Source organism: Diadema antillarum, unplaced genomic scaffold, assembly GCF_040938485.1.
Source record: "Diadema antillarum isolate AM-2024a unplaced genomic scaffold, OU_Dant_1.0 seq00001787_RagTag, whole genome shotgun sequence".
Taxonomy (NCBI): Eukaryota; Metazoa; Echinodermata; class Echinoidea; order Diadematoida; family Diadematidae; genus Diadema; species Diadema antillarum.
The window spans coordinates 234,897-249,208 of record NW_027272465.1 but is presented as its reverse complement, the minus strand read 5'-3'; the positions used below and the strand labels follow the sequence as shown (position 1 = coordinate 249,208).

The following is a 14,312-nucleotide window of genomic DNA, read 5'->3' as shown; positions in this document are numbered from 1 at the left end:
TCTTTTTAAACGCATATGATAGGTCCTCGAACGCTTTTGTAAATCGGATATGTGTGTTATAGATACAGTGTAGTGTCCTCGTACATCTAGGCAAACTTGATCTGTGCTACCTTTGCAATGAAATGTCCTCGAATGTTTTTACAAACCTGGTCTGTGTTACCTATACAATGAAATGTCCTCATACGTTTATGCAAACCCGTTTTGTGTTCCCAATACAACTGAGTGTCCTCATAAGTTTACGCAAACTTGATCTATGTTACCTTTGCAATGCAATGTCCTCATACAGTTATGCAAACCTGGAATGTGCTACTTTTGCAACTCATTGTCCTCATTCATTTATGCAAACTTGATCTGTGTTACCTATACAGTGTAATGTCCTCGATAGCTTTTGCAAACCCGGTCTGTGTTACCAATAGAATTTAATGTCCTCATAAGTTTATGCAAACATGATCTGTGTTACCTTTACAATGCAATGTCCTCATACATTCATGCAAACTCGGTCTGTGTAAATTACCTGTACAATGTAAGGTCCTCATACGTTGCTGCAGACTTGGTTTGTGTTTCCTGTACAATTTAATGTCCTTATAAGTCTACGCGAACTTGATATGTGTTACCTTTGCAATGTAATGTCCTCGAAAGCTTTTGCAAACCCGGTATGTGTTTCCTATACAATTTAATGTCCTCATACGTTTCGTTTTATTAACTCTCACAACATTCAAGAAGTACGTGTATCTGGAAACAAGCATCTTTTCTAATCCCTTTTTAAATTTCTCATTGTACTGTTTTGTTTATTTTGGTGTACCATGGACTTCGTATCTTTTGAAAAGAGTACTTTTGGTATTATCTTTATTATGATTATTATTATTATTATTGTTGTTATTATTATCTCAAACAACACAGTGGTCTTCTTCTTTTTATCATTTTTATAATCTCTTCAATTTTCCAAACTCTATTTTTCTCTCTCATCTTCACTTATCTCTTCCTTTTCTCTCTTCTCATTTCTCTTCTCTCTGCAACCCAGCCCCTCTTCATCTTTGTGTGTGTGTGTGTGTGTGTGTGTGTTGTAAATGCCAGAAATCCTGGTATGATTTTTATGACTTTGGGGTCGAACAGCCAAGTTCCTTATGATCTTTCATCTCGATTCTCACTCATTCAGATTTGTATGTACTTTATAATTATGTATGATCATCATGTGCAACTGTGCACTTTTATGTATTTTTATACTGATGAGTGAAATAAATGAATCTTGAATCTTGAATATTATTGCTATTATCATTAACATCATCATCATTAATATTCTTACTGCAATCCAGTGAACAGCAATAAGACTAAGATTTTAATACAGTTATTGTGCTTTGGCCTGTTTCAGAATTATTCGTAGAGACAAGCAGACAAGTGACAGAGATTCAGTTAACAGTGGAACACCTCTGAAAGAAAGAATAAAAGCCAAATAGATGAGGAAATAATTCAATAAGGTGGAACCATACTTTAAAGGAACAAAAAATCATTCTGTGTAACGTGTATCAAGTACGTTTAGGCCCTGGGCCAGTTCTTTATAAAAAAAACAAAAAACAAAACAAAAAAGCAGTAATATAAATGCATTTTACATTAGGTAATTTTAGCTATCATAAGGAGATTATCATAACAAGGTTCCATTTTACTTATAGAATTCAGATACAAGCAAATTCATCCACTACAAATATTCATATAGATTGTTTTCTAACAATTTTTTTTTTAATAAAACTCAACAGGGAAGAAGGAACTTGACATACATGCTGTCAGGCATTCATAATGTATAAACAACTTTTCTCTTACATGTACAAAATCTTGATGGAATGCAAAAATCTCCAGAAATCACCTCTTCATTTCACTTGAAAGGACAGAAGTAACTTAACCTGAAAACCCCCTTTACAGAAGGACTTCGTTAAATTTCAACTACAAAAAATCGGGTAAAAAAAAAAAAAAATGCCCAGGTGATGGCTTTTGTTGTCCACGACCAAGGATTTATTTTAAGAACTCAAAAAGCATAGTATAAATCAACCAAAAAAATATTTTTAGAATCTTTGTCTTCTAGGGCCGATTTTTCTTTTTTTAATATTCATCTCTAGCATAGAAATTATAAATGACAAGTTAAACAGATTACTACATTGGTACATAAGCATACTTTCTCATGTGCAAACTACATATAATTGGTTCAACACAAGGGGAAAAATTAGTGTTGCATATATCCACTTTTAAACTTATGCAAGGCTAATGTTCTGTTCTTTAACTTCTATCCCTCTACCTAAAAATGAGAGAGAGAGAGAGAGGGAGAAAAAGAAGTTATGTAAGTGCTACCTAACTGATCCCAACAATTCTGGATTCCCTGTACCACAAACCTTAGTTACCTACATAAATCTGCACATTACATGTATCCCTAACAAACAAATCACATCATCTTCATAGCATTTACCCAATGACTGTACACAGTGTCTCTTTAAGCACCAAGAAATTGATAAGTATTTATTTTACGGTACCTCTACACACCCTAATAAAAAAACCATAACAAAACAAAGGAACAAATAATGTCAGTAATGCCCAATGGATTTTTTCCAGGGTCCCGTTGCATAAATACTATCATGGTAACGTTGCCATTATGGTAACTACCATGGTAACAGAGCTCAGCAAGCAATCAAAATCAATTTTTCCATGGTGCATGTACTTAATATAATGGCAAAGTTATTATATCAGTAAGCTCTCATGCAATGGGACGTATATCTTAGTAAACTACTAAGAAATGAAAATCCACTATTGCAACATACAGATAAATTTTATAACGCAAAGGCCAACCCTCTCTGCTACCAATGCATCCATCCCAGTCTCTTTGTGAGGTTAACAGAAAAGCAAAGGTAAAAAGGTAATCCCTACTGTTCCTAATAATTGGCCCGTATTTCTCCAGTGCATTCCCAGCCTCATTTTGAGATTTTGGGAATTAACATTATACTTCATCCCCACCAAGTCCAACAGTAATGCCAGCCAAATCCGGGTTATATTCCAGAAATCCCACTATAAAACGATACGATATCCATCGTAACACACACAAACACAATAGCTACGAATTGTCAAAAAGTAAAACAAATACAAGGGCTCTCCTACATTTCAAAAGTAGTCCCTATAACTATCAAATGCACGTCATGCATAACACACAAACAAAATTGAATTCACAACCTAATCGTATTGACACATTTTGTCTCCCTGAGCAACGCTCCCTAGCGTCCGATGCAAACAGTGCAATGTTGTAGACAATGGGCTTTCACAAAAAGAGTTTCAGGACAGTACATGGAGCCACTTTAAACGTGGAAAATGGGTGAAATTTGAGCATTTCACTAGACCTTTGAAATTTGACCTCTGGCCTAGTTCACTCAAAAGCTAATCAAGTGATTACCACATCACACTTCATCATTTTGGACCAGGTTGGGGGAAATTTGTTCTTTCCAGTCTGAAGTTATTGCATTGAAGGATAAATTTCATGATTTGACCTTTGGCCTCCAGCTGAGTTAACTAACAAGCTAATGAAATGATTGCCTTATCACACTTCATCCTTGGACCAAGTTTGGGGAAATTTGCTCCTTCCCGTCTCGAGTTATCATGTAAACGGATAAATTTCTTGCTTTGACCTTGACCTTTGACCTTTGACCTCATGCTGATTTCAACCCAAATCTGATCATGTGATTGCCCCATCACACAACATCCTTGGACCAAGTTTGGGATAATTTGCTCCCACCAGTCTTGAGTTATCATGTAAACGGATAAATTTCTTGATTTGACCATGATCTTTGACCTTTGATCTCTCGCCGATTTCACCCCAAATCTACTCAAGAGATTGCCCCATCACACTTCATCCTTGCACCAAGTTTGGGGAAATTTGCTCGTTCCAGTCTTGAGTTATCGCGTAAACGGATAAATTTCATGATCCGACCTTGACCTTTGACCTCAGGCCAATTTCACCCTAAATCTAATCAAGTGAATGCCTTATTCTTCTATTTCCTCTTCACTTCCTGTGAAGGCAATGATTGCTTATTGACAAATAATGGGCAAATATAGAATATTTTGTTTGACCTTTGACACAAATATACTTAGGACAGATATCAGATATGCTACAAAAACATGTCCGCTTCAAGTAATGCACAATACATCTATAAAATGTGGATGTAGTATACTGCACAAGTGGACGCTTTCCTCCTTTATACACTTTGTTAAAAAAATTAAATGCAAACACACACACATTCTCTTTGATTACAAATAATCCATTGCAGTCCATGGTATAACATGCAGATCTAATGTCAATAACTTCCATACTTCTTAGGAAGGATAGATACAATTGTGATGTTTGTTTTATTTCAGCAATGAATTTATGATATCTTACCTTTCACAAGTGTCATGTGATGAGTTTCTTTTCACACCTTCTTAGAAAATACAATTAGTCATGCAAAACATTTGCAATTGTGCATGGAATGTTTGTTCATGGTTTGATAATTCAATGGAAGTTTATACACATAACCATTTCTTGCAGCTACGATTTTCATCATGGTGATCCCTAATAATTGCGACCCATATCTTTGTGTGTGTACATATATAGCTCTTGTATTCTTTTCCTCATTGAGTTAAGAGGAATTCAATGAGAATTTAGTTTCTTTTGTTTGATAATGTTATAAACCCTGTATTTAATCTTAGTCCAGGGTAGTTTCGCAAGTACAGGATATTTCTCTTGACACTCAATGCATTCTACTTTCCCTGGGACTTTGAAAGTCCTATAATTTGTTTTGAAGAATGTGTCCACAGCATGCTGTTGGGCTGTTGTCCAGGTAATACGTTCAGCTGAAAAAAAGAAAAAGAAAAGAAGAGCTTTTGTAGGTGAGTGAAAAGAATTCACGTACGTATTTGATAACTTCAGGACAGCCACATGTGATGCAAAAATTCGACTAAAATTGAAAACTTTTCAAAATCTGTTTTACTTAGTAATGTACAGATGTCACATATATGTACGTGCAAACCATGGAACCAAGGAACTGGGACAAATGATTCAGAAAATGTCAAACACTGGGACATTCCTGAATTCCCTATACATTACTATGGACAAATTTTTATCTATTTTTTTTTTTTTTACAAAAAAAGTTTGTGAAGGGTGAAATTTGCTCTTCCTGTTAACCCGAGAAATAGGGACTGTCTCTGTCAAACAGGTACAGTTGGTAGGTATTATTTCATCATTTTTTCACTTGACCTTTTTCAAACCCCTATATTGTCCCACTTGAATTACTAATAGTGTGGTGTATTTTAAGCTTGGTAAAAGAATCAAAATAAATGGCGGTAATTTGTCCATGCAGTATTCTTTAAAGACCATTTCAGAAGCAAAACCAATCAGTAGAAAGCTAAGAAGTAGAATACAACAATGAAAGTTTCGTGCATTTTCACCGCTTACCAGCTGAGCATTTTGCTTCAGCAACACTAAAATATGCGAGCTTCAAATATAGGCTTCATTGCACCCCTCACATGTTCCAGTGAAGGACGTGGGCTTACCAAGAAGAAGAAGAAGAAGAAGAATTATCTGACATCATGTCATGAGAGAGCAAGGCTGTGATTACATTGGTTTTACATTGAAAAAATGGATTATTTTTTATTTTCCACATCAAGAATTTGAATTTTTTATAGTAGAACCTCAAAGAATGGCTTATTATAAATCAATAGAAAGCTTGTGAGCTAAAGAACTTAAATGTAAGAAGAAATTTATCTATAATGCTCAAATATGTTAATTACAGTCACAATTTTCATATGCACCTCCTAGCGACCAGAAATGGCAAAAACCAGTCGTCTTTTCCTTTCCAAAGCCTGTGACGTCATTGGTTGTAGCAAGTTGCGTGAAACCGGCTAGTAAACAAACACAATACTAACGCAAGTAATCACACCTTAGTTCTCATGAGACGATGTCAGAGAATTCTGGCTGATGTACAATGCAATACAGCCCATCTTCAGAGCTTGTGAATTTGAGTTCTAAAGTAAATACTCGGCTGGCAATCCGTGAAAATGCATGAAACTTGCATTGTTGTATTTTGTAGCTTACAAGCATTCCATTAGTGTTTAATTTGTCAATTCAAATTTTTGCTTCCAATAAGGTCTTCAAGATTAATACAAACAAAATGGATTCACGTCTGAGTCAACTTTCTGTGTATTCACACGTAACTTAACTGTGATAGAATTATAAACCTGAACATAGCGCGACAGGTATGTTGTCTTGACTCTTCACTACCTTGACATATCATATTAACCCATTCACTACTATATTCTGTAAATCCCCATAGACTTTGTACAGGGCCCACCCGGTTCCCATAGGCAACGGGTTAAAGAAGCTATAACCTGAAATTTCTTTAAATTTGACCTGTGACCTTTAACCTTCATACTCTAGATCTCCAGATTTTCTTCCCAGGGTGATACATGCTTTGAACAGGTTCAAAGTTTTAATCTCAAACAGTTCTTGAGATTAGGTTAAGCTGATGGATCTATGGATGGACAACCTAAAAACAATTTCTCTGGCACCACCTTTGGGTTGACCGAGAGATAAGTAAATACACCCCCTTAAAATAGGACTACCAGCAAAATATGAACTACATGTAATGGTTACCTTTTGATCTCTTTGCAACAGGATGGCTCCTGCTTGGCTTCATAGTCCCACACGGTCCATCGCTCTCATCTGAGAGCTCTGGGAAGAAAAAAACAACCCATTAATATCCTACATTAATTTACCATGGCAATGCAGTTTCCAACACATTAAAACATGACGTCTTGCTTGAAAAATTAGGAAGTAGTTCGATCCGCAATATTTCTACCTGATTTATTGCCATATGCCGTTACCATGGCAATGCAGTTTCTGACACATTCAAAAAAGAGGTCTTGCATATCTTCACCATAAGACCAATGTGTGTGCCAAATTTTATGAGCATTGCCCAGAAACTGAGGAAGAAGATTTGCATCGGACGGACCAGCCGACCAACCACACGCTGATCCCTATACACCTCCTTCAAATTTAGTTTGGCTGTGGTATTAAAAAAAAAAAAAAAAATCATATAAATTAGCACAAGTGGAGTGCAACTGGCAGTCTCCCCTGCATTATGCAATTCATGGCAACATTCTTGACTTTGTGACATGGAAATATCACACAAATTCTTTAATATCCCTAAAAGTTGTATAGAATGTGCATGTGCATACTTTCTAAATTATGTTAAAAATTCGAAAACTTAACCTTAGGTTAGGTTTTTTTATGTCGATGACGCCGCCATTTAAAAACGGCGCCTATGTCTCGCTTCTACTATGCAGGCGAGAGAAATATTTGGGACAAAATTTCATGTGTCTGTGTAGAAATTCTGTATTCCTAATGTAGTACAGTACTTTACTGAACAACTTTGTGAGGACATTCATCTGTGAATGTAACACAGAACTTATTTCAATAAATGTATGAGGACATTACAACGCAAAAATAACAGTTCTTGTTTGGATTAATGTTACATATGAAACACAGAACTAGTATGCATAAATGTACGAGGACCTTACACAGAAATGTAACACAGAACTTATTTCCATAGATGCATGAGGATATTACATTGCAAAAATAACAGTTCTTGTTTGGATTAATGTTACATATGAAACACAGAACTAGTATGCATAAATGTACGAGGACCTTACACAGAAATGTAACACAGAAATTGTTGCCATAAATGTATGAGGACATTAAACAGCAAAGAAAAAACACAGTGCTTGTTCGCACAAAGTATGAGGGCATCAAAACTGCAAATATGACACAGACATTTTTCACCTATACAAAGGAGGACATTCCATTGTTGAATTTATAACTTCTCTTCCGTTCTTCTTTTTCTTTCTCTATTGTGCCTTTTTTTGCACCTCTTTTAAAAGCCAATGAAAAAGCATTTCCCCTCCCCCAGATATTAATTGGACTACTTTGTATTCATTCGTACTTTTCTATTAAACTTTCTAAATACATGTTCTTTGCTTTTAACTTTTTCCAAGTTGAAATAGGACCATCAGAAAAATATGTACTAATAGTTACCTCTTGATCTCTTTCCAATTCCATGGCTCTTGCTTAACTTAGTTCCATCCCTCTCATCTGAGGGCTCTAGAAAAAAAAAATAGTTGCAACACAAAGTACAATCTTATAGCCAACTAAATCACTCCACACAACTTAATGCTGTTTATTGCATTTAATATCTGAGATTACTACAAATAATATACCATGGCACCATACCACTCCAGTGTGCATGAATATCACTTTTAATTATGGGAAATGTATCAGGATACATTTAAAGTAGGAAATTGGTCTTATTCAAATGACACCGTGTCAGCCATATATGACGATGATCCATCGAATGGTTCTTAAATTATCGTGAGAAAGGGCAATTTTCATGTATACAGTGACATCTATGACCTTGACCTTTAACCTCATGACTTTCAAATCTAATCAGACCATTGTTCCTCCCCATATGCATACATGAGCCAAGTTTGAAGTTGATCCGTCAAATGGTTAACTTATTGTGAGAACAACCCATTTTTATGTATATGACTTCTATGACCTTTGACCTTTGACCTTGAGACCCACTCATCTAATCAGATCATTGTTCCTCCCATATGCATACATGAGCCTAGTTTGGAGTTGATTCGTCAAATGGTTCTGAAGTCATCACGAGAACAAAAACGCGACGGACGGACAGACAGCAGACTGACGGACGGACAACCCGAAAACATAATCCCTCCAGCACCCACCTTTGGTGGGCGAAGGCATACAAAATTTAGGCCATGCATACATTCTTCAAGATAACAGAAAGAGCAAAATAAGATTAAGCATGACACATTACTAATAACATGTTTACTCAATTTCAGCTTATGATATGTTACATGTAGACATAGGGATACCCACCATACACCCATATTTTCATGAAGTACAATGTTTTCATGAAATACTTTATTGGCAAAAAATGAAGTAGAATATATAATAAAGAAGTTTGGAAGACACAAATTCCTTTGAGAAACCTTGAGATATGGATTACTGACCAAACACTACACTAACCAGTTAAATATCTGTGATGTCAGTAGATGTATTTCTAGGTACATTTAACTTCTTTTAATTTGAATATCATGAGGACACAGTTGTTTAAAAAAAAGAAATGATGCCAGATGCAATATAAATATAAAAGTAACTGAATATCAGTAATAGGATGGTGTGCAAACAAGGTGTAACTCTAAGATACATTAAATAAACTTACGTCTACTTGACTGGTCATCTTCTTGAACATCTCCATCAGGGGCATCGTCTTCTTCACACGACTCTGCAGTGAAAATAGAGAGATGAGAGACTTGGGAGAGGGGGTTTGTCCAATGTTTCAAATTTTAGAAAGACAGTTGACTTCAGAAAGGTTGACCTACTTAAAGCACAATTCTCCGGTATGTGGCACTTTCAGTAGCTGTCATTCTAATTATGTTAAATGATCCCTCAACAGCCTACTATACAGATTTCTCCTCTGGACGTCACAGCCTTGTGGCCCTATACACCGCACCTCAAGTGGGCACAGAGTACTCCAAGTACCTCTTCACCTTCAAATGTTTTACATCATGTGTAGGTGGGCTCAACAGGAGAAAGATCCAGCTGGTCTTCACACTAGACAACAAGAGTGGGAATATCCTTGGACGTCATGTGTTGGATGTCAGGGTATGCGCTTGCCCAGGGAGGGATTGGAAAACGGAAGAGAAAGCCTTTGAGAGGTCCAAAGCACCTCAGAAGAAACCCCTCGAGAGGTTGGAGCAAAGTGACATTAGTGGTGGGCGTTACATCTTTCTCAAAGAAGGCGAAGAAGGACAAAGAGACGTTCTACATTCTGGTTCAAGGGTGTGAGAAGTATGAACTCTTCAGGAAGATCAAGGAGAGTCTTGACTTGATGGACTATGTTGAACCGAGTCAGATCAGCCAGTACAGACAACAACAAGCTCAGCAACAAATGCAACTGAATCAACATATCTGCGATGAGCTGCAACGTTACTACAGGAAAATAAGTCGAAGACACTGGGTGGGAATGAGAAACAACAGTGGCACACCTCTCTCTCTCTCGTCCGTTTTTCTTCTATGCATATTTTACAAGTGTTACAGTGCATAGTTTTACTTATTTTGTTATTCTTATAAGTGGATTATGATTTCATTCATGTCATGTTTTAAATCTTGGAGTGCTACACAGCTATGTCAAACATTCACTGTAATTGATCGCTACTTACTAACTACAGGGGAAAATGTATTAGTTGTGAATATGACAATAAGATTGTACATACGTTTTGTACACACTTTTCAGAACTCATGGTGTCACAGTCACTGTGTTACAGAACATGTATTTATAATCTATGTCATAATTCTACTGTCAATTAATTCTTTCCACTGGGTTCTACTTGGTTATTGTCATTGAGTCTCTGATACACCCATTCAACATTACCAGTTTTCTAAATGTTCATTAACTTCACAGATTTGGACAGAAAATCAAGTGCGCAAAAATCCATGTCCATTTTGCGTCACGGTGTTACGGTTCTAATTAATAGCTCATAACTCATTTATCACTGTGAAGTTTTATTCATTCTTTTCTTTTCAAAGTTGCTTGTGATGATAGTCATAGATACACAATAAAACATTGTTCTCAAGTCTTACTGATTGTTTATTATTTTAATACAGTTATGGAGTGAAAATCTAATCAAAGTGTCAGTGTTACAGTTCAAAGTTTACCTTATTTGTTTTTTTATTACTGATTTATAATTTCAATCATGTCTTGTTTTATCTTGACGTGTTACACAGCTATGTCAAACATTCACTGTAAATGATTGCTTCTAACTACCTACAGGGAAAAATATATGAGTTGTGAGTACGACAATAAGATTTTACATACAGTTTGTACACACTTTGTTGAAGTCACGTTGTTACAGTCACGGTATTACTGTGCACTTAGTTATAATCTAAGTCACAATTCTACTGTCAATCAAAATTTTCTTTCACTGGGTTCTACTTGGTTATTGTCATTGAGTCTCTGATACACCCATTCAACATTACCATGTTTTCAAAATGTTCATTAACTTCACAGAGTTTGGACAGAAAATCAAGTGCGCAAATATCCATGTCCATTTTGCGTCATGGTGTTATGGTACTAATTAATAGCTCATAACTCATTTATCACTGTGAAGTTTTATTCATTCTTTTCTTTTCAAAGTTGCTTGTGATGATAGTCATAGATACACAATAAAACTTTGTTCTCAAGTCTCACTGTTTGTTTATTATTTACATTTATTGAGTGAAAATCTAATCAAAAGTGTCACAGTGTTATCGTGGAATTGCCCATTAAATAAACTTACGTCTACTTGACTGGTCATCTTCTTGAACATCTCCATCAGGGGCATCGTCTTCTTCACACGACTCTGCAGTGAAAATAGAGAGATGAGAGACTTGGGAGAGGGGGTTTGTCCAATGTTTCAAATTTTAGAAAGACAGTTGACTTCAGAAAGGTTGACCTACTTAAAGCACAATTCTCCGGTATGTGGCACTTTCAGTAGCTGTCATTCTAATTATGTTAAATGATCCCTCAACAGCCTACTATACAGATTTCTCCTCTGGACGTCACAGCCTTGTGGCCCTATACACCGCACCTCAAGTGGGCACAGAGTACTCCAAGTACCTCTTCACCTTCAAATGTTTTACATCATGTGTAGGTGGGCTCAACAGGAGAAAGATCCAGCTGGTCTCCACACTAGACAACAAGAGTGGGAATATCCTTGGACGTCAGGTGTTGGATGTCAGGGTGTGCGCTTGCCCAGGGAGGGATTGGAAAACGGAAGAGAAAGCCTTTGAGAGGTCCAAAGCACCTCAGAAGAAATAGTAAACCCCTCGAGAGGTTGGAGCAAAGTGACATTAGTGGTGGGCGTTACATCTTTCTCAAAGAAGGCGAAGAAGGACAAAGAGACGTTCTACATTCTGGTTCAAGGGTGTGAGAAGTATGAACTCTTCAGGAAGATCAAGGAGAGTCTTGACTTGATGGACTATGTTGAACCGAGTCAGATCAGCCAGTACAGACAACAACAAGCTCAGCAACAAATGCAACTGAATCAACATATCTGCGATGAGCTGCAACGCTACTACAGGAAAAAAGAGTCGAAGAAACTGAGTGGGAATGAGAAACAAAAGTGGCACACCTCTCTCTCTCACGTATGTTTTTCTTCTATGCATATTTTACAAGAAAAATACTAAAACACTGCCTTTCAGCACTCTTTCGAAAAGTGGGTGTGATCATTTCCTGTACAATGTCTTAAAAAGATGTCATACTCCCAGACATTGAAATTTGTACCTCTGTGTTACTGTGACTGTCAATAGATCTAAAGAACTAAACTGGATCAAAAATCATTCCATGGGTTTCTAGATACCTTCCCCCTCCCTTTTCCTCATCGAATGAACCAGGATATTTTTTTCACTACACTGGGCTGTACTACCACAACTCTAGGAACATGCGGGTGAATGTATACTTCCAGCATATATGAATAAGCCTCTGTGGATTAATGTTGTACTCGTATATCAGAATGAAAAGTGTTTTGGAATAAAGATGTTTAAGAATACTTGTACTCACCATTAAGATTGACATTGATACTGTCCAAGGACATCCCAGAACACTCGCTCATCTGTCCCTTTTCCATTAGCAGCAGTATTTTTGCGATCTTAGCTACCTGTAGTGTGTTCTCGGGCAATCTATAAAATTCTCTATGTACTTGAATGTTGTGGCCCATAAAGGTGGCGAGTACATCCAGTTCATTGTCCTTCAGACATAATATCTGGGACATGGTCGCCACATGTTTCCTCAGCTGAGTGGATGTGATGTTTTCTGGATGTTCTGCTCCAGACGACTGAGCACACTTTCTCACAGCATCACAACCCCTATACGGTGTGGTACAACCTGGGCGTGCAAACAGGTACATATTGGACTCTAGGACTCCAGCATCTTGCCTAACGTTTTCATCTGCCAAAACATCAAGTGCTTCTTTCATTCCCTTCGTCAGAACCACAGGAACTGTTCTCCCTCTCTTTCCGGGTATTTCAACTCTTGACAGTTTCTTGCAAAGCTCCTTTTCAAGCTTGTTGAGGCCCTGTAGAACGTCTTTGTTGACTTCTCCAGTACGTTTTTTGTAGTTTTCTACTGTCATCCTTTCCACCTCTCCACTACGCTTCCTATTAAACAGGACAGTCTGGGCAAGCATAGCTTGACCCAACTTGGAGAAATCTTCCCTGCTTACAGAACCTGCTGTGATGTGTGCCATTGACTCCTGCACCTGGCCCTGGATGGTCTTGTGCACCTTTTGTATGTCAGATGACAAAGGAATTATTGTTGGTCTGTTCCTCTTTGCTGCGTACAGAGTCTTGAGGGCACCTGTTGAAACTTTCTCAGCCCATTCAATAGAGCACAGTTCACCAAACTGTTCAGCCTTTTCTTTCTGACTTGTGTCCATTTTTTTCAGTGCATCAGCCATAAGAATCCTGGCACACTTTTTGAGTGAGTGTCCTACTTTCAGCGCTAGTGAAGGTGTCTTATACTTCCCTGAGCTTTCATCCAAGCCTGCTATATTGTTGACAGCTCTGACCACATCATCAAACACCTGTGGGTCAATGGTCTCAGACAAGCAGTTGATGCCTGGTCTTATAGATCTCATTTGAAGGAGTAGCCGACCCATTTCCCTCAACTTTTGTCCAACATAGTTGTAATGGTTTTCTGAATCCTGGAACTTTGACAGAAGTTGTGCACCTAGCTTTATGATTAAATCATCATGCCGCACTGCCAAACTAACATCATCATGAGTCATTCGACGGAAGACCTCATCCCGAAGTCTTACAGGCACTTCTTTTGGCATTGGCAGCATCATGGAACATTGAGACTGAAAACTTCCAGATTCCTTTATTTCGCTTCCAACACACTTCTTTCTGTGTTTCCATAGGTCACTCCTAATGAACCATCCAAAACACTGAGTACAAGGCAAGAAGTCTTTCACTGCTGTTTCATATGTTGGTCGTTTGTAAGGAATGATCAGACCCTTTCCTTCTCTTAGAACTTGAAGATTATGAGAATGGTTGCCCTTATTGCGCAAAATCTCAAGTAAATTATGCCTATTCTTTGACTTCTTTGGATGTGCCATGATTCTTTTCACTTCAATTTCATTGGAATGATGCATTTCAATGTGTCGGGCAAATTTTGGTGTGTCTTTTTCAC

The 14,312-nt window shown here is 37.3% G+C and overlaps 1 protein-coding gene and 1 long non-coding RNA gene across 2 annotated transcripts; both read right to left on the bottom strand.

Moving 5' to 3' along the window:
* Positions 1-6,450: 6,450 nt before the first annotated feature.
* Positions 6,451-10,044, bottom strand: LOC139712289 (uncharacterized). Its single transcript, XR_011709560.1, has 3 exons — positions 9,306-10,044; positions 8,096-8,161; positions 6,451-6,733 (listed from the first exon to the last, which is right to left on the bottom strand). It is a non-coding gene; the product is annotated as an uncharacterized lncRNA (long non-coding RNA).
* Positions 10,045-12,663: 2,619 nt separating this feature from the next.
* On the bottom strand, positions 12,664-13,965 carry LOC139712288 (uncharacterized). Its single transcript, XM_071624128.1, has one exon. The coding sequence runs from the start codon at positions 13,963-13,965 to the stop codon at positions 12,664-12,666; it is 1,302 nt and encodes a 433-aa protein (XP_071480229.1).
* Between the last annotated feature and the right edge of the window lie 347 nt (positions 13,966-14,312).

Bases quoted from the DNA above. Each gene is read 5' to 3' on its own strand.
- LOC139712288 (XM_071624128.1), bottom strand. From the start codon at position 13,965: ATGCTGCCAATGCCAAAAGAAGTGCCTGTAAGACTTCGGGATGAGGTC.